Genomic DNA, 27,139 nt, shown 5'->3' on the forward strand with positions numbered 1-27,139 from the left:
CAGTTGGATTCAATCACCTTTATTAGCCTATCAATGTTACATTTTATACATAATGTCTAGTCATCTTCTCAGAGGGCTCTATTTTTAGTACATCATGTTAACAGTAAATAGCCAAGTGTGATGGCTATACCTTAGCCTAGCTTTTTAATATTCTCTGGGAAACTAGAAAGCCAATCATTTTACACGCATGTAAGAGTAGTGTTCCAAAATAACTAGGAAGCGGCTACAATTTTAAGCAGGGGAGGAAACAATATTCATTTTGGTCTTTTTGTGTCTGTATTCTGGTAAATTATATTTTCAATTAACAGCAACAATGATATCATAAAAAAATGCTCTGCTTTTTAAATTTTTAAACTTCAATACAATACAAATTGAAACAAAATAGTATTGTATAGTCTTTTGGGAGGCAATCAGCCATTATTATTAGTGTGGCTGAACCTCCTTATCGATAACCAGGTCCAGGTTGGGCATACCCCTGACCAAAAGGAGGACGGTTACGAGCATAAGGGTTAGCCCCACTAGAAGGAGGGGTCATGGTACTTGCAGGAGATGGCGTAAAACCTGGTCTTGGTTGGTAAGCACCAGGTTGGCTTGGAGCCATTCCAGGCTGAGAGCCAGGGGGAACAGTATAGTTGGCAGGCTGAGATGGTTGGGTAGTATACGTTTGTGGAGGGTAAGTGCTCGCCTGGTACTGCTGTGGTGGTTGAGCAGGCAGTTGTTGTGGCTGGCCAGAAAAGGCAGGAGCCGGTGCCTGGGAAGTTGGTTGTTGGCCATATCCCTGGAACTGCTGAGGTTGTTGGGGTCCAGTCTGCTGGCTGTAACTAGCTGAAAAAAGCAAAATACATAACAAATGTTTTGGGTTTTTTGGTGAAAGTTTTCCAGAGACTTAGTCTTATTGCTATGGACCAAAAATGATTAAAAAATTAACAAATATATTCATAATTATGTAGTGAGTCCAGCATAAAACATCTCAAAACCAAAGAGTTACAAAATTTTTCCAGACACTTTTTAAATTCTATAGCCTAAAATTCAAGTCACTATAAGCATGTATTTTCATTACAACTGCTTTGAAACTAATAATAACCCTTGAGCAAGTTCCCATTTGCACAAAATTCCTAGAATGAATGCTCAAATAGGTGAAATAATTACACTTTCTAGGAAGACGAAAATCATAAAAGCAAAGTAGTCATTAATTAGGTTTAAAGGGAAATCCTATTTAACAGTACCACATGAAATCCCATTACAGACAAGTGCTTTATAAGTGAAACAGTGCTACAAACACTCTTCATATACATTGTTTTATATAAATTAATTCACTATAATATCTAGGAATAATGACTACTATGTTTATAGTTCTTAAATCCTTTATATTTGGTACCTGATACTTTTGCCTTTAAAACTCAAATTTTGACTTAGCATGGCATAATAAAACAAAAAACAAATCATATTGTCCCACTTAATCAACATCTATATTCATTATTTACTAGAATATAATAAAAAATAAAATCTGCTTCACTGAAAACTTTTATCTCTACTATGAAACACACCTGCAGCTACTTGCAATGAAACCTCTCCATTGACTGGAATCCTGTCAGCATTAAATACCAGATACATAAGACAATTATTAAAATGTGTACAACCCTGCATTTAGAAGAAAAAAAAAAAGGATTGAATGAATTTGAGTATATATTCTGAACTCACCTTGAACCTGGGTTCAAAATTTACTTATGAAAGAAACCTTTATGAACAAAACTGGAAAAGGTCAGAGGGAAAACTGGCAAACCAAAAGTATGAGAGATTGGTCAATGTCACTACCAACCAGCAAGTCTCCATGCAGAGTAGTTAGTTATCTATTTCCATAGCTCTTGAAGTCAAGGAAATAGAACTAGCAGGATCAGAAATACAGAGGCAATTTGAAAAGCACTAAATTTTACTCTGTGAAAACCCTGTCTTAAACTTCCCAGAAAAAGCTTAGGTATTAAGTTGTAATTCACTCATGGTAGTTCCTGAATACTGAATTAAAATAAATTTATAAGATCTTGGATGTCATTAATTTCTCCCGTCTTCCATACTAAACTTAAATATTGTGTGTGTGTGTGTTGTGTAGCTACCCATGAAAGGCAGAAGAGGGAGGGCATGGACATGTCTGATGGCTGTGAACTGCCATCATTATGGATGCTAAAATCTGAGCCCAGTTACTCTGGAAGACAGCAAGTGCTAGCAATTTCTGAGCCAACTTGTCAGCCCTGACAAAAACTTTCAAATGTTAACTTTTTACTTTAAGTTTTGGGGGAATACTTTTATATTGAAAATGACTATTCCAATTGAGAGGAAAGCAATAAAACTATCTTTCCATCCTACACCTGAAATCTAAACTTTACGTGCTAACAAGACCATTTCAGTAGCAGCAATACTGCTCTATTAGGTCTATTTGTCTCCATTTCTACACCCTCCTAACACTCCTAAAATGAGTAACGTTAGGTGGAAAATATTACAAATTGCAACAAAATAGGTAATAGATATTTTTTAAAATCCATAAATAGCTACAACTAAGCCTAAGATACTGACCACTCAAGTCTAGATTGGAGACTATAAAACGGTATAAAGACAAGAGAACCATTCTGTTCAGCCTCCTCGCTGAATATCTGCATGGCTTGAAAAGCCACTTATAAAAGAGTAGAACAACATCAGTGGTCCTCACTGTGGCTACGTAACCTGTGATGCCTTTAAAATACCAAAGCCTAAGGCCCACCTCCAAGCAATGTCTATATGTTATACAATTTGTACCATATACTTTTTTTTTTTTGCTTAATAGAATAACACACTCAAATGGCATTTCCTTTAAAATCAATTCATCTGTTTTTTGCAATCAGATCTAACAACTATAAAATAAAATCACTCTACAGCAAAAACCCCAAAAATTATTCTTTGTGTAAAAATATACCAAACTTTAGTAATGACAAAATTTTGTAGTCTAGGTTAGCAATCAGCAACTGTCTGGACCAATAAAAGATCATTTAAAGGGCCAGATAGTAAATATTTTAGGTGCTGTGGGCTACACTGCTTCTCTCACTTTCCAACTACTCACTCTACTCTCAGCAGTGCCAAAGTGCAGCAGCAACAGGGACAACTGAGAAACATGTAGGGTGCAAGTGAGGCTTCCTTTACAAAACCAGGCAGTAGCAGATTTACACTGTAGCTGTATCTGCTATAGTCTATCTATAGCTAGCCATCTATCTATCTGCAATTTGCTGATCTATACTCCTATTCTTTAGTTAATAACACAAAACTCCCAAAATATAATTTTGTTAAAATTCAATTTATAGAAGTTATTTTAATCTTTGACTATACATGGTAGAGAGACACTCTGATGAAACTAGAAGAAATACCTAAATTATAACCACAGTTAAAACAAAAGAAATTTATCATATTAAATATAGATAATCTTCAGTGGAGAGATGGTAAAACTCAAACAAACTCCTCTGTGTATAGGAACGGACCACCTACAGAAACCTCCTCAGGCGATGCAGATTTCTATGTGTTGAAATCCCCTGGGTTTTCAACTGTGCCACTTCACGTCAGCACAGTTAAAACACTGAATACTCTTAGTTGCCTGAATTCAACTGTAATTTTGTTTGTATGTTTTATTTTTGGTATTCTAGAGTATTTTAAACAGCCTTAAATAAAACAACTTAGTTTTTATTAAATTCGCTTCTGCATGTGTGGGGAAATTGTTGATATACCTACAAATACTAAGAGTACTCTAGAAATATGAGTGATACAAATAGAAGAAAATCTTATAATTTTTTTCTCAATTTGAAGTCACCTAAGAGGTTAGATTGTTAATGTAAGAGATAGCTTTGTAGTAAAACAATTTATACTGTAGATTACTGTAGAATCATCTCTATAATTACGTTGAATTTGCTCACTAAAAATAGAAAATGCTGATTTGATAAAACATAACTAAGTACTGCTTGCCCTCATAAGTAACACTTCCGACAGTGTGAACATTACAGATCAAGTACTCAGGAAGAAGAACGGAAAGTTAACTGTCTTTCAACCCCTCCTCACCTGAGTACTGAACACCATACTGCTGAGGAGGGGCCTGAGGCTGCTGGGCACTGTAGCCAGCCTGCTGCTGGTACTGCTGGTACATCTGACCTACGAAAGAAAATACAGGCAAAGGAGAAAGGCTTAATAACTTGGCAGAGAAATACTTTTAGGGTACCTTTATATTCCCTCCCAATTTAATATGCAAGCACATTGAATAATAATTATAATTTTTGTATTATTTAAATGTCTATGAAGAGAAGAATGAATAACTTAAAGGTGATTGCTTGCTCGGCTACAGATAAAACTGCCAAGCATATTAGCTGGCAGCAAGTGTTTTTATGATGTAACTCCAGTGGCTACCACTTTATAAATTCTATGAAGTACATTGTCCATGCTATATGCCATCAGGTAAGTAATCAGAGAAAAGGGACAAACATGTGTCCTTATAAATTAGCAATACCTCTCTGACGATTCATAGCACGTTTCTCATTACAAGTCATTTGGATTTTAGCAACTATCGAATTATACAGAGGAAGAGAGACACTGACTTTAGAGTAACATTGTATTTCTTTTTTTTAAAATGACTTTCAACCTGGTCACTCACTGTGTAATAACCTAGTGATGTTGGAGCCACCTCAGTTTATATAAACATGCTCTATGACAGTGGTTTTCAAGCTGTGGGCTGTGTCTCCCAAAAGATAATCAGAAAACCCAGATACTTACATTACAATTTGTAACAGTAAAACGTATAGTTATGAAGTAGAAGCAACAAGAATATTACAGTTGGGGTCACTACAACACAAGGAACTGTACTAAAGGTCACAGCATTAGGAAAGTAGAGAACCATTGCTTGATGTTGTTCACACAGGGTCAAAGTTATTGAATAACATTTCTCAGACAGTTTTTATTTTATTATTTACTTATTTTTGAGACTCACTGTGAAGCCCTGGCTAGGTGGAACTAACTTTATAGAGCAGACCCAGTTGAACTCATATACACAGAGATTGGCTGGTCTCTCGTTTTTTCACTTTTCAAAATTAAAGCTAAGGCCTCACATAAGCTTAGGTATATGCTTGCCTGAGCCTTCCAACCAAAGAAGATATTTGAATTACAATCAGTAGCAAAACATACTTCGGGGGAAAATATGGTATTCAATTAATAACTTGAAATTCTTAATTTTATTTCAAATTATTAATTTCGTAAGAGATGTTAAACAATTAAGTCATACTTTGTTGATAACTTTGCTCAAAATATAATCAGAAGTCAATCTAAATAACTGGCAGTGTCTACAATGTATATATTATATATCAAGAGATATTCACTAAAGCAGCTTATCCTACATCACTATCTCCAGCTATATATTATACATATTATACAACTGAGCTACTGAACTAGAGCTAGTTCAAACTGGGACATAACGTATGGTGTTTAAAGTGTTCCAAATCACTGTCTCATTTCTAATATATAAAATCCAATAATAATAGCAAAATCCACCAACCTCTTTCTAAATCGATGCTTATATATTTATATAGACATACTTGGCTGATTATCCGTAAATATAAGAAATAACTGTAGTAAGGCATATAATTAATACCACTGCAAAGAGAATGCATCAGTAGTAGTAATGTGAAGCTGCTGGAAAGAGGTGCACGGTTGCTAGAACACAGATGGAAGACCATTTTCACTATAGAAACTATTATTAACAGATTTGATCATTTTGCAATTTAAAAAAGCTCTCAAAAGATAAGTGAAATTTTGCTCTCATTCCTGCCACTGACCTTATTTTGTACAATTCTCCTTCTAAATAAGAATGTACATCAGTGCTACAATAGCTTTTAGTTCACCTGACATGGCTATTGGAATCTTTGTCCACCCAAACTCTGTATTCTGCTTTAGCCTCCCATTTGAACCAATGTCTGCATCAGTTTTAGTTTGTTTTAGCTCCGGCTCTTGTATTTTTGATGCGGAGTAGACTGACTCAAGTTGGTGGAGAAAAGACTTAACACAAGAATACATACCCTAAGATAAGATGCCACCTGATAGTCCCCAGTGACTCATATGAATTCACTGAGCAAGCATGCAAGTGTCATCACAGGACAAGAAGATTCTAGTCACAGATCATTTTAGCCTAAAGCTCTAGTTTGTTTTTGTTTTAATGTAAATGTTGCTTTAGGTACTGTGGACTTATTTATTATGATTGTGATCAACCCGTTGGTACAGACTGTTTAGAGCACCATCTGGTGTTTCTTTTAAAAGGTCCTAACATGTATAAGCAGTTAACTTGGGGGTGGAGGGAGCCATGTTAAGGGTTGCCCTAGAGATCAGTGTGGTCTTTAGTCACGCTCTGATGTCATCTGTGCCAAATAGCCCTTTTAAATACTGAGCTTTCAATTTCATTCAGGATTAATGAGGTGGTTTTGTTTGTTTGGGTTTTGGTTTTTTTTGGGTTTTTTTGGGGGGATTTTTTTGAGACATGGTTTCTCTGTAGATCAGGCTGACCCCAAACTCAGAAATGCGTCTGCCTCTGCCTCCCAAGTGCTGGGATTAAAGGCCTGTGCCACCACTGCCTGGCAAGAGTTATTTTTTAAAACTACTGATTTAGTCCAATTTTCGTATTATTTTTTAAATCAGTGAAAAAAATATCAAAACTCAGATATTAAATTACTTACTGAAGACACCTAATTTCAAGAGGGATAAAAAAAACCCACCTCAAATGAATTGATCCAAATCTACATTCTTTACCTAAAATTATGTATCATCATCTTGATATAAATTCTTTTTAAGTGACAGAAAAATGTAGTGTTTGGAATGGAGATTATAAAGTAATTTCTCCCCAGTCTTTCACTTTGTGTTTATATTAACTTAAAACATTTTTCATCCCCTTTTCTTCTTTTCAATAATCAGAAACATACTCAGTATATTATTTGGTTCCACAATACTAAATCACACCATGTCAGTAAGATAGACTATTTTCCATCTGTGTAAAGAGTGAGACTACTTAGGTAAATGGACTACTGATGCCTCAATAAACACTTGTGCACATGCCCTTCCACACACGGCTCTGAACGCTGTTTTACCTTCAATCTGACCTGCTTGTGTCTGAGCTCCTGCATAGGGAGGTTGCTGCGGCTGAACTGCTGGGTGTGCTGCTGAGGAGGAAGAAGCAATGCTGTCAGGTGTTCCGGAGCGGTCTTCTGTAGGGGCACTGGGTGGGCCTGGGTGGTCGTGAAAAGTCAGTTAATTACTCTTCCCAAGGTCTTTCCTTAACAAGCACAATTTAAAGTTCAGGTTATTGACAATCGAAATAAAATCACTATGAAACAGCCATGTCACCGAGGACACACTAAGCTTATGTGCTCCGTATTTTGACATTTGCTCCAGTCTTTAGGATCCAAAGTCAAAATTAGAAATGCTTCCCTACAAATGTGTGAAATGCTAAATTCCTGAGTCCTAACCTCCCCAGGTCAAAAATCAAAACTCCTATCTACAGTCAACCAAAACCAGTGCTGCTTTATTAACCAGGTCTCTAATGTCTGTAAACTCAATTTAATCTCCCTGGTTGTGTTCAGAGATCCAAACTTCTCACATGTTCTCTTTTAGTTAAAATGATCCACTTCATAGTTTCATAGGATGTCTAATTATTTTTTGGCCTCTACTTCATTTATCATAATTTCTTCACTCTCTATGATTAACTGCAACAGTCACATACTTAAATGGCCTTCTTTAAAACCTAGTTATAATTCTAATAAATCTTTGAATTATAAATGCTTTATTCCTTAGTGAATTTATCTATGGCTTACTTTTTAAATAAGCCACACTGATTGCTACGTTGTATAAATGTCTACAGAGGCCCCACTTTGATTTTCCTTAAGACTGTGAGAACTTTGGCCATACTCTTGTTCTTTCCTGATAGGCCCAGGACTCTAGTTCTAAACACCCATACTCAATCCAACTCTGTCAGGATAAGAAAAACATAGAAGCAAGTACAGAGATTCTAGATTTTCTGTATACGTCTAATACTGTGAAAGTGGACTCTGAAGATGACACATGGCTTACGGCTTTAAGTTACGCTAGCAACACAGAAGGGTGATGTGAAGAGTTCCTGGAGCTAATTATTAGATTGCACTGCCCGAGCTAACAGTGGCTGCTGACTTTGGGCATGCTACTGAATCCTTCTGTGCCACAGCTTCTCCACTTATGCAAAGGGCACACCAATTCTGACCTCAAGTTTACTTTGAAGGGTTATGAGTTAAACAAAGCTTACAGCAAAATCTTCTAAAGGCAATTACCACTTAGAAAGCTTAATTCAACCACTATTATTAGCAGGCTCTCCTTGAAAGCAGTCTCTAACTGTTCCAGTGGCATGCCATCAGAACTTATCATGGTTTAAATCGAAAGCATCACCAAAGCCCAAGTACTAAAGCTGACAAGAAGTGTTTGAAACGAGTGCTTGGACATCGTAACTGGGCTATCCCACCAATGAACTGATAGCTGGTGGGCTACCAGAAGGTGAGAGGAAGAAAGAGGAGTGGGCTCTTGAGAGCATGTACTTTATGAATGCATCTTGTCGGTAGCCCCTTTCACTTCCTTGTTTATTTGCCTTCTGACCACCACAGAGTAAATAAATAGCCTTCTCTTACACATACTCAAGCCCCTAAGGTGTTTGCCTTGTTTCAGGCCCAAGCTAATGGAGCCAGTGGATCATGACCTGAAATTTACCTTAAGTCAGTGGTTCTCAACCTCCCTAATGCTGAGACCCTTTAATAAAGTTCCTCATGCTGTGGTGACCCTCAACCATAGAATTATTTCATTCTCATAACTGTAATCTTGCTAGTTACGAATCATAATATAAATTTCTGATATGCAGGATCTCTGATATGCAACCTCCAAAAGAGCTACCCCACAGCCTTGAGACCACTACCCTAAGTTATTTTTTCTCAAGCATTTTGTCACTGCAAGACAAAGTTGATATACCATCATTTTAGGCTTACGGCTTGTCCATTAACAGTCAAGTACTAATGAGAAGCTATGCTAGGTTATGGTAATAGGAATGTTGACCACCAGGTTAAAATACATGACTGACTGGCTTACAACTTTACTTGTACTAACGCACACAGTTTCCCAAGAGAAGATACTGTACTATTAATCCTAAAAATACTCAGTGCTTGGCTCTTCTTTTCTCCCTTATATGTAGCTTATTACTGTTGTCTATTCTGTTTTTCTAAGACTTCATTCTCTTCACTCTACATTACTGTGGTAGCTATTTCCCACCTTAACCATATCACACCTTTAGAATTAAAAAAATATATACTCTGGTTGTTATCTATGTGAAGACAACTAAGTAAACATATCCACATGAAAAGGTAATATATTCAAATATTTTCTCAAAATCTAACATAATTCTCTTCAGTAAATAATCCCACAAAAGTTTCCAAGAAAATCAAAATGAATAAATCAAATAAATTCTCTATTTTAAACTGCTAAAATTGGCAAAGTAAATGGTTCAGGCAAACCCTTCCCCAAGTAGCAAAAGCTTGAACAAAGTAGAAGAAAACAATTATTTAAAATAGCTACTAGTAAATCAAATCTCAACTCCAAAGGGAGTTTACCCCTGTAGACACAGTGAACTAAGAATTTCAAGACAACCATCATGGTAACAATTTCATGGTTAGACAAGGAGCTGGAAATGAAGGATGAAGCTCCCTGTCAGTGAAGGCCTAGTTACTTGCACTAGAATAATTATAAACTCTAACCAAATCCTTAGCCACTTATCTGTTTATGGAATGGGGATAAATCCAAGAGGTCTCAGAACCAAAAAAAAAAAAAACATAAATAAATAAAAAAGGAAGGAGGAAAGAGGAGGAAGATGCAGCATCTACTGCTGAAAATAAAAACATAAACAAAACAACAAAACAACAACAACAACAACAAACCAGCCCACAGATACCAGCTACTACTCTCTCTGGTAATTTACGTCCACACAGACTAAGAACCTGCTGGAAGCGCAAGAACAAAAAAATAAAAATAAAAAATTACAAGTCAGCAAGATACACTAATGAAAATGCTCACTTTACAATGAAAACCTGCAAGATGGATAGAAACAAGAAAATAAGACACATATTGTAATACTGGAAAGCAGCCAGTAAAAACATGAAGCACTCTACAACATGTGTGTGATTAGGATCCTCTCCGTCCCCACCAAGAAAAACAGGTACAACGCTGACAAAATGATAGGTCAAAAATAAGAGAAAAGAATAAATCACAATTCAAAAAATTTAAAGCTTTACAGCTAAAACCTTATTCATATAAAAGCAATTAATCAGAAATCTGCTTAATTTTAAATTTCCTAAGATTAGAAGAGATAGCAAGATGTATCAAATGCAATTTACAAAATAAAAAAAAAATCTGGACTTTTTTTTTAAAATAAAAGTTCTGCTTTAAAAAAAATAATCTGAAAATACTTCTTTTAATAAAATTTACCTGAAGCAAAACAGTGGTTCCTTTAAGGTAGAAAAGCATGCTAAAGGCCAAACAAATCTCCTTTGGGGTGCTGAAATCATGAATTTTCTTGTTTTATAGAAGCTTAAATATGTAAAAAAATAACTGGCTGAACCCTTAAGACATAGTATTTCACCATAGTCAAAAAAGGGAAAGATAAAGATGAGAGGGAAAAAGGAACCGACTTACCTGAAACCTGGTCATCTGTTAATCCAAATGCTGACATGACGTTTTTGTTGATTTCATCTTGGTTTTTCAGAGGATCAAAAGCTGACATACTTGCTGCCATAACCTGAGTTGACTGTTTCCCAGAAGAGTCAGAAGCGGCAGGCTTCTCTTCCCTGCCATCCACAGTATCTATAATAAAGAATAGACAAGTTTACTTTATCTATACCCAAAACCACATTAAAAATATATATATATATATACATGTGTATAAATACTGTCAGGACTTTGTGAATATAGAACTGTGTTCATGCTTCAGGGAAAATGAGTAAAAGATAAAGAACAGTTTTCCAAAATAATTATTGTCTCTAACAGTCACTGCCCCTTTTAGAATTACTGGATTAAACTGAGTGCCAATAATCCTGGCAAACAAAAGGCTACAACAAGAGGATCAAAAGTTCTAGGCCAACATGAGCTATAGAGCAACACTATCTCAAAAGCAAAAGAAAACAAAAAAAGGAGAAAGTAAACCATTATTATCATTATTATTATTTAATAATCTCCTTAATAAACACAAACATTTTACACGTTCCTCTTATAGTGCCTTGAGCTGACTAGTTTTTCTGTAAACTTGATACAAGCTACAGTCAATTGAGAAACTGCCTTCCTAAGATCAGGCTGTAGGCAAGCCTCTAAGGCACTTTCTTTAATTAGTGATTTGTGTGGGTGGGGCACCCCTAGGCTGGTGGTCCTGGGTAATACAAGCAGGCCAGGCAACCATAAGCAGTAACCTCGAGCAGCACTCCTCCTTGCCATCTACATCAGCTCTTGCTTCCAGAGTCTTGCCTCGTTTGAGCTCCTGCCTTGGATTATATCAGTGGACTATGATTCAGGATATGTAAGCCTTTTAATAAACCCTTTCCTCAAGTTGCTTTTGGTGATGGTGTTTCAGCACAGCATGAACCCTAGCTCATTCAGGTGTGCATATGTTTGCGTGTGTTCACCTGTGTACATAGAGATCAGAAGACAATTTCCAGTGACATTTCTCAAAAGCTGCCCTGTATGCTTTCTGAGAGGGTCTCTCAAAGGCCTGGAGCTTACCCAGCAGGCTACATGGTCTACCACTGGCTGGCCAGTGATAGCCCCAGGTCACTACCTGTTCCCATCTCTACAGTGCTAGAATTACAAACACACACCATCATACCAGACATTTTTTCACATGGGTTCTGGAAACTTAACACAGACCCTACATCAAGTGCTTCATCAACTGAGCTATTTATCCAGCCCATACCCCAATGACCTACAAATACAGGTAAAATGCCCAAGAAACAGTTATAGTAATGAATGTTTTATTTTGTAAAACAACATAAATCTTGTCTAAATTTAGGAACTCAACTCTTATGTTTTGTCTATTCCTCTATTAATAAGCCAAGGCAGCCAGAATTCCTAATCATCAGTAAAATAACACAATTCTGCTCCTCTTTTAAATATGTACTACTTATTAGTTATTAAAATACTTGTAGAAAAAATATATTTAGAATTTGCTTCAAATAATATACAAGGCAACAAAGTATAAACAGGCATGATCTGACCTAAGGTAATTCTTAAAGTAAACGTGGATTTTTTAGTGTTAGGGCTACTTTCATAAGATGCATTTGTACTGTGTCCTTGTGTCTTAGTTACTTGTTCTATTGCTTGAAAAGACATCATGGTCATGACTTGCTTTGTATTCAAGAGGACCTGATTTCTAAACCTCCAGAATTCACAAAAAAAGCTGGCTAGGTAATACCATCCTGTAGTTCCAGCAATAGCAAGATGGAAGGCAGAAACAAAGCTAGACTAGCCTCTACTTGGGGAGGTTCCAGGCCATTTAGAGACCCTGTCCTAAACACTAGGTGGAAGGCACATGAAGAATGAAGGGTGTCTTCTGAGCTCCATGCTGCCCTTGTATGGACATCCACCCATATGCAAGTATGGACACAAAACAAACAAGGGCAAGGTTCAGAATAAGCAAGCTGCTTTCATCTGTAACATATAAATAAGTCTTCATTATAAAGTGTCTAAGATCATAAAGTATTTCAGTAAATTTTACCATAATCTGAAATAGAGGTAAGACTAAAATTACTAATTCATCAGAAAATATTTATTTAGCTTTTATCATCAACATAATTCCAAATGGCTAAAGGGCATGAAAGAAATGATAGAAAATAGTTCTATTTAAAACCTAACCATATTTTTAAAAAGTGTCTACAACTCAGTAGCACATGTAACACCCTGAGTCTGATACTCAAAGGCAGAGATTGAGGACACAAACAAGCACGTAGGAATGGAGGGAATGGGGAGGAAGAAAAAAAAATAAGAGCCAACTTCTTAAACTATGTAGGAGCAAAAACTAGAGTATTTGAGTCTAAGGCTTTCAAGAAGTTATACATGACATTTTTCCACAGAAATTCTCATGGCACTTACATGTAGCTAGCTTGACTCTTAAAAAAGTTGCCAGTTTGTATTTTAAACATTTAAAACTTGTATAGTTTTAAGCATTTGAAAATTATGAGCAGCCAGTTACAAAATCATTTTACCTGAAAGTTAAGAATATTAAACAAAAGTTGAATAGTTGTTTTTTAAACACACACACACAGATACACACACACACACTTTCAACCTATGACATATGCTTTTAATTTCTGTCCATATTTTAAAATACATTTTGGTGCCTAAACTATATCAGCTTCCAATATGTCAGTAAGCCTTAAATTATCTTTACTATTTATAAATACTACATGTCACCAGTAAATGCAAAAAGAGTTTCATATTATTAAAAATTGTGTTAAAATAAACTTTAATATAATACTTATAGTACTAATCTAAAAGTATTTTACATTTGAAACATAGTTTTTACTACAGAAAATCGATTTCTAAGATTCATTAATTATCACACTAATAACAATCCGTGAATCAAAAGTGTTTGAAAACTGGCCTACTGTACAGACTGAGACAAACTAAAGAAATCATCACAAAAGCACTCCTTATGCAGCCATCTGCACATTTACTTATTATTCAGTACGGGGACTGAGTACAGAGTGCTGCATATGTCAGGCAAGCACCCTACCACTGAGTTATTCCCCCGTCCTAGAGAGTACTTCAAAATGGGATTCCAGGCCCTGTCCTCCCAGAGCTCTATGATTCAATTAAAGTACTGTAGTGCAAGTTTACAGTAATCTTGACAAATAGTTGGGGAATGTTGACATGTACAAAAGCATAAACAAGGAGAATAAAGATATTAAGGATGACACCTGACTCCAAGAAGCAATCAAATAATCCTCTCCCCACAAAAATGAAAAAAAAGAATTCATGACAATAAAATAAAATAAATCCAGTTTACCATTTTCAGGAATACTGGTGGAAGGTCCTGGTTCTCCAGGTGGTTCTAAGCTATCCAATAAGCGATTCACTTTATTTCGAAGTTCTACCAGTTCTCGACGAAGATATTTCACCTGACTTGATTCAAGGGGTCTTGGCTGGCCATTAACTAAAAAAAAAGCATTAATTTGCTTAAACTTAGGGAATGATGCCATTAAAATAACAGACACTAAGTTTACTTTCATCCATGCATTTTAACCTGTTTATGTGTGTGGAGCATGCATGCAGGTGAGTGCTCCCACGGAGGCCCAAGGCTGATGCTGAGTGTTTCCTCTACCCCTTTTTTAACCTTACTCTTGGAATGAGGGCTTTCACTGAACCAGCTTTTCACCAACTGAGAGCTGGAGTTACAGACATATCCCCATGCTCAGCTGTTCACAGATCAGAACTCAGGTTGTATGTACTGCAGCAAACCGACCAACTGGGCCATCATCTCCCTATTCTCCAGTAGTATTTTTACAATGTTGGAATTTAAATGCATTAAAATATATACCTTTAAAAAGTAACAAAAATCAAATAAGATACACAGTTGATGCTAAATTCCCTACTTCCTTTTTTATCTCCCTCACAGAAACCCTGGCTACCCTGGAACAATATCCAAGACCCATCATTGTTAGTTTTTACTCCCTGAAAAATAATACCCAAAGTAGCTTTTATATGCTAAGCCTTAAAACAAACAAACAAACAAACAAAACATACTATAGAGGAAGATAATTATAAGTTCTTAGAGACCTCGGAGGTAGTTTGAACCCATTCTAAATTTGACATACAAGGCATTACTATTTGGGGTAACAAAACAAATATAGAACTTAAGACATTAATATTCCCAAACATAAATAACCCAACAAAGCCAAAATTCTGACATTATAAATTAAAACTATACTACACTTACTAGAGATTCCTAAGTTACACTCATCTCAAAACCAAAATAATCTTTAATTCTGCCTGAATTACACTTCTAAGACATAAAGTCCCAAGTAATTCAAAGTCTCACCTGAACGCAAATATTTTAAACTATTATGTAACTCTGAGCCATTAAGAGGAAAAATCCAAAGCAAATAAAAACACATTTATTATTAAAAAATTCATATCTAATAGCATTTCAGTCCAAAAATAAATAAATTCATTTTAAAGTTCGCCACTCACCAAATAATGTCAGTTTCAGTATTCTACTACACTGAATTGCAAAGGAAAGGTCAGAACTATCAAAAATTGTTATAAGATCTCCATCTGAAATTCAAAAGAAAAATAAATTCAGAGTCCCATCAGTAATAAACTGTCATAAAAAATGTAAAATTACAGAGAATTAGAATCTCCCATAAGTATCAGCGAAGAAAGATTTTTTTAGAACAACTAAATCAACTTTATCTACTAATCTTATAAATATTTATCATACATTCATGAGAAAATGTAGCCAAAGTTAAGCAGGGTGTGGTGGTACACGGCTTTAATCCAGCAGAGGGCAGAAGCAGAGGCAGAGGCAAGTGACTCTCTGAGTTGAAGATAGCCTGGTCTACTAGGGTTACACAGAGAAACCCTGTCTTGAAAATGTTTCATACGCATTAACTTTTAGTACTCAGAGATGTAACAATATCACAAATTACTATATTAGACTGAAAAATCTTTCCATTGTATAATGCTTAAATAAATGTATCAAGCATGAAAACAAGGATTCCCATAGTTCAAATCCTTATTTTTAATAGAATGCACTAACACAAATTGAGGGAAGAGTTTCATAAATTAGTAGCATGAGCTGCAAAAGGGATTATGGGACTGCTTTAATAAACCATGGTGAAATCTTTAGATCACTGACCATGCTGAAAATGAAACCCTAATTTTTTTCAGTTAATACATGTTCTTCTGTAAATATATATATAAAAATAATGCATGTTGAAGACTGAGGTCCCTTAGGATCCTAAGAATAAAAATATTGTAATTAGAATACTAACTGAATGTTTTAAACACATTCACAAAGTTAAGAAATGATATGGGGTAGAGGGAACCAGTCAGAAGACACAGTTAACTATGTCTCACAAAACGGGGTGAGACTAACTAAACCAATTTTAAGACTTGTTAAGCCATATTATTTTAAACAAACAAACATGTCAAAATCCAGACATAGCTAGGTACTTTGTAACTGTTTTTAGAACTGTATAAGCAGGCCCATACATATGTATAGCATACATGCTTAATAATGCTCAATTCTCAGGGATTCTGCTAATAAAGACATTTTATAGAAATTAACACACTGATGCAAAAATAGTGAAACTTTCTGCAGTCAGTCTTAATCTTGTTTCTTTACTTGAATCCCACATCAGTAACAGAATGTGGTAGTGTGAATAAATATGTTCTCCCCCACTCCCCATACACATATGTTTGAAAAATTGGTTCATAGGGAGTAGCACTATTAGTTGTGGCCTTGGTGGAGGAAGTGTGCTACCATGGGGCAAGCTTTGAGGTCTCATATGATCAAGCTATGCCCAGGATGGAACAGTCTCCTTCTGCTGCCTGAGGATCAAGATGTAGAACTTTCAGCTCCTCCTATAGCACCATGTCTGCCTGCACGCCACCATGTGCATATTTCCTGCTGTGGTGATAATGGACTAAACCTCTGAACTGTAAGCCAGCCCCAATTAAAATGTTTTCCTTTTTAAGAGTTGCTGTGGTCATGGTGTCTGCACAGGAATAGAAACCTTAACTAAGACACAGAACGAGTATCTCCGTAGGAAAGTTATATAAGTTGCCATCTCATGTAGCTGCTAACAGACTATGAAACAACAATCTGAACAAATTAAACAGTTTTTTTAAAAAATACCATAAAAAAGAAAAGGAGGGAGAGAAGAAAAGGAGGGAAGGAGAGAGGGAGAAAGGAAGAAAATACAATGTGGTAACTGGATATGGAGGACAGATTTCAATAAGGAAGATACCCTAAAGTGGGAGCCACAAACCACACCCAACAGAACCTCTTTTGTTTTTGCAGAAAAATGAACTATGTCTTTTACTTTTTTACTCATCAAAAATGACGGTTGTATGACAGAATTCTACTGTGAGATGCAAAGCAACAGTATTTATTTTCTGACACTTCACAGATTGCTGACACTTCCCCTACATGAAAGGGAGACAAGAGAATGCCAGTCATAAGGTCAGTTTTAAGATGTGCTAATAAGTGTGAGGCAAGAATAGAGTATCTTGAGTTAAAATGATTTTTAAAATTTTGAGTTGTGACTCTGGTAAAGTGCCTGCCTAGAAGATTTGGTCCCCAGCCCAGTAAAAATGGATGGATGGATAGATGGATTAGAAACAAAGAAGGGTGGGTGGATGGATGAATGGACTGAGGAACGAAATATAAAGAAATACAATCATGAGTTTTGCTGGCAAATGGATGGAACTAGAAAAAAAAAATCATCCCGAGTGAGGTAACTAAGACCCAAAAGGACATGCATGGTATGTACTCACTAATAAGTGGATATTAGCCAAAGAAGTACAAAGAATACTCAGGACACAACCCACAGGATTCAAGAGGTCAACAAACGGAAGGACCCAAGTGAGGATGCCTCAATCCCACTTGGGAGGGAGAAGAAAGCAATGGGGGGGTGGGGGGGGGAGGTGAGGAAAGGAGGGACCTAAGTGGGAGAGGGGAGGGAAAAAAGGGAATGAGATCAGGTATTGGAGGAGAGGAGGAAAAACAGGACTGAAGCCCTGAGGGCCATCAGAAAGAATGGAAACAGACAACTTCTGGAGGTAGGAGGTGGAGGGACCCTCTAGAATGTACCAGAGACCTGGGAGGTGAGAGACTCTCAGGACTCAAAGGGAGAGACTTGGATGAAGTGCTCTACAATAGGGAGGGAGAACTTGTAGAGTCTACTTCCAATGGAGAGACAGAAGATCAAGTGGAGGGATGAGGTTGCCATCCCACAGTCAAAAGCTCTGACCCAGAATTGCTCCTGTCTGAAAGAACTGTAAGAACAAAAATGGAGAAGAGGAAGAGAAAGGAGGTCCAGTGACAAGCCCAAATTGGATCCAGCTCAAGGGGAGGTTCAGGGCCCTGATACTGTTACTGATGCTATGCTGTGCTTGCAGACAGAAGCCTAGCATGGCTGCCCTTTGAGAGGCCCAACAAGCAGCTGAAAGAGTAAGATGCAGATACTAGTACCCAAACAATGGACAGAAGCCGGGGACCCAGGTGGTGGAATTGAGAAAAAGCTGGAAGAAGCTGAGGAGAAGGGTGGCCCCCATAGGAAGACCAGCAGTCTCAACTAACCTGGACCCCTGAGATCTCTCAGACACTGAGCCAACAGCCAGGAAGCATACAGTAGCTGGTATGAGGCCCCAGACACACATACAGCAGAGGACTGCCTGGCCTAGTTTCAGTGATATACCTAACCCTCCAGAGACTTGAGGCCCCAGGGAATTGGGAGGTCAGGTGGGGTTGGGGGTGAGTGGGGATATCTTCCTGGAGAATGGAAACGGGGGTGGGGGCGGGGAGGAGGGTAGGTATGGTATGAGGATCGGTTGGAAGGCAGACTGGGAAGGGGATGAAATCTGGACTGTATAAAAGGATTAAAGAATAATAAAAATTTTTTAAAATTAAAAATTGAGTTATAAACTCAAGAAAAGAGAAGAAATTGACTTAACTAAGGGATACAGCTGAACAGTATAGAGTTAAAACTATGTATTTATAAACAGATAAGATTGCTCAAGGAAATAGGAAGAACACAGTGACTCTCAAAAATTTGTTTGGCTAATTTCAGATCGTATGTCAACAGAAAAGGAGAATTTACACATGTCAGTAGATGACCAACTTAGCTGATCACCAGTGTAAGTTGTCCAAAATAGGTGCCAAGGGATGAACAATTTCCATCTGCAGCTCAGCGAAGCCACATGACCAGGCTCTGAGCAATGCTATATGTACAGATATCCAACATCTCAAAACCTAGCTAAGTAAAATCTCTTCAGAGTATTCATCTGCATGCTGGATGTTAACGCTCAGGGTAAGCCACAGGATGCTAGATTTTCTTGCATGTTGAGCCACTGAGAATGTAAGATTTCTATAATAATAACAACCATCATGATTTAAAGTCAGTTCTCAGAGAAAAGCAGTTGTCAGTAATAAAATCAGGAAATGCAACTGTAATTCTATGTTTGGTGAAATATTTGTTAAGCAAAATATATCTCCATAAAAAATAGTTGTGGACAAATGAGCCCAAGAGCATTGCATATTATAAATTGACAATGTATATTAACATAATGAACACCAATAACTCCTGCAATAAAGACATCTGGCCAGGTGTAGTTAACCTCAAGTTCCATGTCAGTATTGGACTACATAGTAAGAACCTGCCAAAGGAAGAAGAAAAAAAGAATAAAGAGATACAGAGAGACATCTGCCTTTGTTTAAGCCAGCTTTCCTGTATTTGGTTGGTGTCTTAGGGTTTTACTGCTGTGAACAGACAACATGACCAAGGCAACTCTTATAAGGGGCTGGCTTACAGGTTCAGAGGTTCATTCTATTATCATCAAGGCAGGAACATGGCAGCATCCAGGCAGGCATGATACAGGAGGAGCTGAGAGTTCTACATCTTCATCTGAAGGCTGCTAACATAATACTGATTTCCAGGCAGCTAGGGTGAGGGTCTTCAGTCCATGCCTACAATGACACACCTATTCTAACAAGGCCACACCTAATAGAGCAACCTCCTGAGCTAAGCATATACATCACATTCCACTCCCTAGCCCCCATGAGCTTGTTCAAACACGTGAATCTATGGAGGCCATACCTACCCATACCATAATGCAAAATACATTTCGTCCAACTTCCAAAGTCCACATAGTCTATAGCACTCTCAACAGTGTTAACAGTCCAAAGTTCAAGGTCTCTTCTGCGATTCATCCAATCACTTAACTGTAATCCTTAAATCAAGACAGGAAACCAGCTGGACAAAGTCCAAACTACATCTCCATGCCTGATATCAAAGGTGGTCTTCAGATCTCCAACTCCTTTTTTAACTTTGTTGACTACAACAAACTTCCTTCTCCTAGGGTGGTTTCACTCCCTGCTAGCAGCATTCCTCAGCAGGTATTCTATGGCTCTGGCATATGGAAAATCATGGGGTATCCAAGGCAACTTCAGTATTACAGGTTCTTGTTTCAATGTCTGGGATCCACACATGACATTCTGGGCTCCTCCAAAGGGCTGGTATCGGTTCTCCAGCTCTGTCCTCTGTAGCACTCTAAGCTCAGGTTGACCCCACTCCACTGCTGCTGCTGCTCTTGGTGAGCATCCCATGGTACTGGCATCTCCAATACACTGGATTCTTCTGGGGCAACTAGGCTTCACCAACTGCCAAGCCTCAAATCCTTTTCATGACTCCTTCAGTCCTAGGCCATCAACTGCAACTGAGGCTGCACCTTTACCAATGGCCTTCCATGGCCTCTCACAATGCTGAGCTTAGCTGCTCTCCATGACCACTTCATGCTTCAAAAAGCGGGTGACTCTTACACAATACCAAGTACAGCTGCTGCAGGAGTTACAACCTTGGCTATCTCTGGAACACAGCTTCTTTGTGCTCTCAGAAAACACTCCCCAGAAGATTTCACCTCAGTGATGCTGGTCTCTTCTTAATCACCACTAATTTCTTAGCTCTACCTAACCAGAATCAATTGTCCCAGTAATGCCTTCTATTCTGGACTCTAAAGTCCTCCCTCAGAGCCACAAGGCTGAAGCTGCCGAGTTCTGCTGCTGCTGGAGCTAGAATATGGCTCCCTTGCTCTATTACATTATCACTAGCTTTGTTTTCCAACTCCTTCACTGCCTAAGCTTGGCTGTCCTGGAATTTGCTCCATAAACTGACTATGAACTCAAGAGATCTACATGTGTGTCTTCTAAACATTGGGATTAAAGGTGTGGTCCACCAAGCCTGGATTTAAGTTTCTCTTCACCTAGAACTTGCTTTGTTCTAGGCTGGAATTGAACTCAAGAGATCTGTTTGTCTTAGGCTCCTGGGATTAAAGGCTTGTGCTACCATGCCTGGATCTTAACTTATCTGGGTGCGATCTTGCCCCAAGATCACTACTCCCTTAATTCAATTTAATACCCTTGAAAATAGTACTTAGCTTCATTTCACTTCTTGGTACCCCTTTAATACCTGAACCATATGTTTTCTATTTTTCCTTTCTAAGCTTGCTACTCTTGTTCAAAATGCTCTTCATGAGACTTAACCAGAGAACAAAGTCTCTCTTGGGCTTTTTTGAGACTTCCTTTGTCAATGCAATTAATATAAATCTCCCTACCTTGGCCTTGGGTATACTCTTCAGATAACGGCAAAAAGCAGCCACATTCTTCACCAAAATATCAAGAAAATAGTCTCTGGTTCATGTATTAAAATTCTCCTCTAAAACTTCTACTACCAGGCTTCCACAGTTCAAATCACCCTCAGCAACAAAGTCTTCCATATTCCTACCAGGATGGCCCATTAAGCCCCACTTAAAGCATTCTACTGCTTTCCAAATCCAAAGTCCCCCAATCCACATTTTTCCAAACAGATGCATGGTCAGGCCTATCACAAGAATACCCCAGTCCCTGGTACCAACTTCTGCCTTAGGGTTTGACTGCTGTGAACAGATACCATGACCAAGGCAATTCTTATAAGAATTGGGACTGGCTTACAGGTTCAGAGGTTATTCCATTATCATCAAGGTAGGAACATGGCAGCACTAGGCAGGCATGGTGCAGGAGGAGCTGACTTCCAGGCAGCTAGGGTGAGGGTCTTAAGCCCATGCCCACAGTGACACACCTATTCCAACAAGGCCACATCTCCTAATAATGACACTCCCTGGGCCAAGCATATACAAACATCACAGTTGGTAAAGAAATTCCTTTTCCATTCAATATAGTATCAGAATCCCTTTCAAATCTGAACATACATGTGGAAATCTGAGCAGAAGAAAAGTATTTGAAAAACACATGTGAAAATGTCAGACACTCCCTTCTACTAATCAATTACATTTTTAACATACAAAGGAATTGTATGAACTATACAAATAGTAGGTAAAATAAAATGGCTAGGGGAAATGGAGAATTAGTCTACTGGGGGGTGGGGGAATGGGTGAAAGAACATGTATAGTACTTAATACCTTAAAAGCTTACCTTCATCCTTATACTTTATTGTAACTTCATCATTACTCAGAAGCTTTCCTCTGAATACTCGCTGCATCATTAGCACTAATTCATCGTAAGTAATGTCTTCATTATGAATGGGAATTCGTCGGATATCTTCCCCAAGTTGAGCTTTGATAATCAGCTTCCCACTTAGGTCCAACTGTCCGTTCATTGTGGAGTCCAGGATGCTCTATATATACAACTCTAGGGGAAAAAAACTGATCAAAGCAGAACTATTAGAATGTTAAGAAATTGTGCCCCTTAAAAATAGTGCCTCTCATTGACACATAAATGGTCTGGGAAGTGTTTTATTACTAATGTAATTTCTATTTTATGTATTATATTATTTTAACTAGTTAGCTGACAATACCATCTGTCTAAAAATAAATTCCTGACTTCTACCCCAAAGTTGCCTCTCCTAAGGCTTTCACATCTGTTAGTGGCAACTCTTCAAGAAGGCCTTGCTTCCCTCTTCTCACACCTCACATCTAAAGTGTCAGCAAACCTGGTGTCACCACCACCTTTAAAGTGTTCTGGTAATCCATCCAATTTGGCATCTTCAGTACCAATATTGAAACCAATTCCCTACTTTGTCTGCTTTATTTCAAAATGTCTCAAATGATCTGCTTATTACCTCCACCCACTTTCACTGAATCAACAAACCAGACGTTTGTTCTTAAGTAAAATCTAATGTCATTATGCTTAGAACCTTCCAATGAATTCCCATAGAAAAACGTACAAATGACCCAACCTCCGGCATTTTCTACTTCTCTGCCTTACTCGCACCTGCTATACCAGTTTTAGATCACCTCCCAACTGAAGGCTTTGTGTTTACTCTGTCCTTTGCCTTCAAGTCTTTCACACCCCTCACTGGAACCAGATTGCTAATTATGTATCTTCTAGAGGTTTCCCTAACAATCTAACTTAAAATGCACCTCATCACTGTCTTCTCTCCCTGCTTTATTTTTCTTCAAAGCCCTAAACACTATGTGACTTTTTAAAGCTGTGCTTTTGTTATCTTTCTAGATTGCAGAAGAAGCCTTGTACATAGTAGTTATTCAAATGGACAATGGCTACAAAATTATTAACTTGCAACTCTAATGTTAACCTGGGAGAGGAAGCATGTATGAACATGAAATTAGAACCTATATTTTCCTAAATAAAATCTCAAGAGTATTTTTTCTAATTTCCTATTTTGGAAACTCAAAGAAAAAGGGCAAATGAGTAGTATTCTCCTGGGCTTTTGAACAACTATCCATGATCAAGCAACACAACTCCATTAACCTGTCAACCCACATTACCTCCAATCAAAATGGGTGTGTATGATTAGACTGTATTCTCCTATTATTTTTTTAAGATTTATTTTATTTCTGTGTGCAGGTGCCCCAGGAGGCCAGAGTTGGATCATCAGGAGCTGGAACCATGGGTGGTTGTGAGACCTCTGATTTGAAAACTGAACTCGGGTCCTCTTCAAAAGTAGTACTGCTGCTAATAGCTTGGCCATCTATCTCCCCAGCCATGCATTCTTTATTTTAAAAAGAAGAGAACTAAGTATAGGATGGACAGGATCAGGAACTCAGGCCAGCCTCAACTACAAAGTTCAAGATCAGTCCAGGCACCGGGCCGTGGTGGCGCACACCTTTAATCTCAGCACTTGAGAGGAAGAGGCAGGTGGATTTCTGAGTTCAAGGCCAGCCTAGTCTACAAAGTGAGTTCCAGGACAGCCAGGGCTGCACAGAGAAACCCTGCCTAGGAAAACCATAAATAAATAAATAAATAATTGATCGATCGATCAGTCCAGGCTACCAGACTCTAAAAAAGGACATTGATCTGTGGTACAGTGCTTGCTTAGTATGCATAAGGCTTTGGGTTCCATAAATACTTGGTACCACGTTAAAAAAATGTATTTTTTTAAATGGTAAAAGTAGCTATTTGATACTGGCTTGCTACAGAATTTTCCCCTCATGGGTTTTTCTTATTATTATCTCATTTCAGGTTATTCAATATGATTGTCCTATGAATTTATAATCCTAATTCTGAACCTTAAGACTTTTAGTAATTCAAATTACTACTATAAAAGTGCATATTTAGGATCAAGTAATGGGTTAATATTTGTTTTTCTGCAAGGCCAAGTAATTCCTTAACATGCTTATCTATAGACACAGAATGTTCCTACTCTTTTTACCTGTTCCAAGTAAATGACCAAGAGCACCATTTAAGCTGTCCTGAACCTCCCACAGGCTACTCTGCTTTCATTCCTGAACTTTCACTATTGCCAGCTTTCTGTCTCCTTCCCTAAAACTTACTGAACCTCCATTTTCACCCCCGCCCCTTTAATGTGGAAAATCCCTCACCAAATCACCAAACTATTCATCTTGAATTGTTTTTCATGAGTCCTAGCTTATATCATGAATATTAAATATAAACCTCCCAGTAGTCCTCACATAAACGCTCTATCTAGTCTTTGCGTCTAACTATCCCTCAAATGAAAACAGCCCTTCACTACAAGGTCAAAGCAGAAGAACAAAGTGGAACAATGTTCCACAATCTGGATGCCACAGTTATCTTAATGTAAAGAGCACTGTTGGGTTTTGTTTGATCAGTCTCACAGGTGACTTCTAATGGCTGTGATGACGTGACACCTCTATAGAACCAACTCTTACATTGTTGGCCCAATTTGTTCTCCACCTTTAGAAAACATTTACATAACATCTACTCTACCCCAGGCTCTAAAACATATTAAGTTTAGAAAGATAGTAACTATCTCATACTTTCATTGATAGTCTGACAGGAATGAAGATCTTACAATAAATCTGCATTTACTGCCTTCTATCTATAGGCCATATAAGTCAGCAATATAGACTAAGGACCGGTGCTTAGAAAGCTGAACACTCTCAGTTCCTGAACCATAGAACCATCTCACAGTACCTTCTTTACCTGGCCAGAAGGGGCACCTCATATCAAGATACACTCCCAAGTAAGACCAAGTTCCAGCACAAATGTACTTGGTAATTAATATGCCCTCTGATGGAACTGGGAAGCACTCAGCTCCAGTGGACCTAAAAGCTAACATTACATATCCTTAACATCTACCATGGGTGGCCCAGTTTCATTTCTAGTTTCCTCCCTGCAGTCTTAGCTAAAAGTTGTCCATTTGTGTAGCAATGTCAGGCACCACCGTTATTTCCTGTCCCAAGAGAAAACCTCGTCCACACAGCTGTCAACTCTGGTCCTGCCTTTCTCTAAGCAGGTAGAGATTAACATGAATGAGTTCCTAGAACTACTGTTAAGATCACTATGCATTTTCTGATGCATCTCGTTGCTGTCTTACTACTTCCTAAGTCCAGAAGTGACTCAACCTGGAACTTAACCTTCATCCAAGAAATTCCTGGTAACTGGGATACACTGATGTGTCCAAGGACATAGCCCCTGCACTAGGATACCTCAGCCTCAGGCACCTGTTGCTTAACCTGAGAAGAGGCCCTCTTTCAGAAGCTTCTAAAACGCCCACCCTCTAAACAAGTTTCTTTTTCCCTTCTTTCTTTTCTTGTCCCCGCCTCCCCAAGACAGGATTTCTCTGGGTAGCCTTGGCTGTTCTGTAGACCAGGCTGGCCCCGAACTCAGAAATCCACCTGCCTCTGACTCCTGAGTGCACCACCACCAACTGGCTCCTTTTTCTTCTCTATTTTTTCTTTCTCTCTTTTCTTTTCTTTCTTTAAAGAACCTTGATTATTCTAAAACTGTAAGTGGGTCTCAAAATCTGTATGACACGCAGTGTATATGGCAAGAATGTAACCATTTTCACTGGTAGCTATGTGAGCTCAAGTTCTTCTCTGCGGCGTACTTTCTGCACATGCGAAGGGAGCCTAACAAGCTACTTTGGTAGAATCTTTGAGATTACCTATCTACAATTCTCCCTACCGTGCCCAGAGACGGCAACTTAACAAAAGTTGGCAACTGTAATCAGTAAAACTGGGTAGGGCCCCAAGAGGACACTAAGCACGGGAGTGTACGACCGAATGGGGCTCCTTTCTGTGTCCTCAATCTACCGATTAACTCCAGGTCTACGCTCCAACGTCCAAGCCACTCCCGGGGATCAGGCACAAACGCTTTGGGCTTTCTCAAGCCCCCTTTCTATGTCTTCCATGATTCACCCTCCACCTTCCAAGTTGCTCTAGAGGGTGAAGCACCGAGCAAACGCCCCAGGCTTCTTCGATCCCTGGTTCTCGACCTCCGTAAGAGGTACCCCCAGGCTCCCCTCTACTCTCTGGGGCCGGAGGGAACAGGACTTGGGGTATCAGCGGGGCCAAACGCCCTCCAGGTCAGGCCGGGCCGGGCGCCCTCTCCTCCCCCTCCCTCCCTCCCTCCCAGCCGCCCCTCCCCCATGCCGGGCCGCTCGTCCGCCTCACCCGGGCCCTGCGCCCTCCCTCCCAGCCCCTTCCCACGGTCCCCAGCCCCACCCTCCCACCCGGCGCTGGGAGGTTCCAGAAGCCCTGCGGCCCTCCCGGTTCCCCCGACCTCCTCCTTGAGTCGCCACGCGCGCCTCACTCCGGCGGACATACCCCGCTTGCCGAGGCCGTCCACCTCAGCTGACCCGGCCGCTGCGGGCTCACTCGGTGTCGCAGAGGAGGCTTCCAAACCCCGTCCGCTCCGCCGCCGTCCGCCGAGCCTCGCCGAGCTGCAGGCTGCGCAGAGCTGGCCAATCGCACGCACCCGACGAGCCTAGCGACAGCCACGGTCCCGTACGTGGCAGGTGGGAAGCGCAGGGGCGGGAGCGAAGGGGAGAAAAAAAAAAACTGCCCTGGCGCCCCGCCTCCAGGCGCACAAGCCAGTCAGGACGCATGC

The 27,139-nt window shown here is 38.9% G+C and overlaps 1 protein-coding gene across 6 annotated transcripts; it reads right to left on the reverse strand.

Moving 5' to 3' along the window:
* Tfg (Trk-fused gene) lies at positions 1–27,139 on the reverse strand. Of its 6 annotated transcripts, none has more exons than NM_001357124.1 (9): positions 26,857–27,122; positions 22,283–22,512; positions 15,283–15,366; positions 14,099–14,245; positions 10,741–10,908; positions 7,143–7,268; positions 4,072–4,161; positions 1,548–1,588; positions 1–825 (listed from the first exon to the last, which is right to left on the reverse strand). In NM_001357124.1, the coding sequence occupies exons 2-8, from the start codon at positions 22,464–22,466 to the stop codon at positions 1,554–1,556; spliced, it is 834 nt and encodes a 277-aa protein (NP_001344053.1). In that variant the 5' UTR covers positions 22,467–22,512; positions 26,857–27,122; the 3' UTR covers positions 1–825; positions 1,548–1,553. The 6 variants fall into 6 exon arrangements, with proteins under 6 accessions (NP_001344053.1, NP_001344055.1, NP_001344054.1 ...); NM_001357126.1 differs by having other exon boundaries at positions 7,131–7,268; XM_006521980.3 differs by lacking the exon at positions 1,548–1,588 and adding an exon at positions 23,567–23,568 and having other exon boundaries at positions 4–825; positions 7,131–7,268; positions 26,857–27,139.

Source organism: Mus musculus, chromosome 16 (assembly GCF_000001635.26).
Source record: "Mus musculus strain C57BL/6J chromosome 16, GRCm38.p6 C57BL/6J".
NCBI lineage: Eukaryota > Metazoa > Chordata > Mammalia > Rodentia > Muridae > Mus > Mus musculus.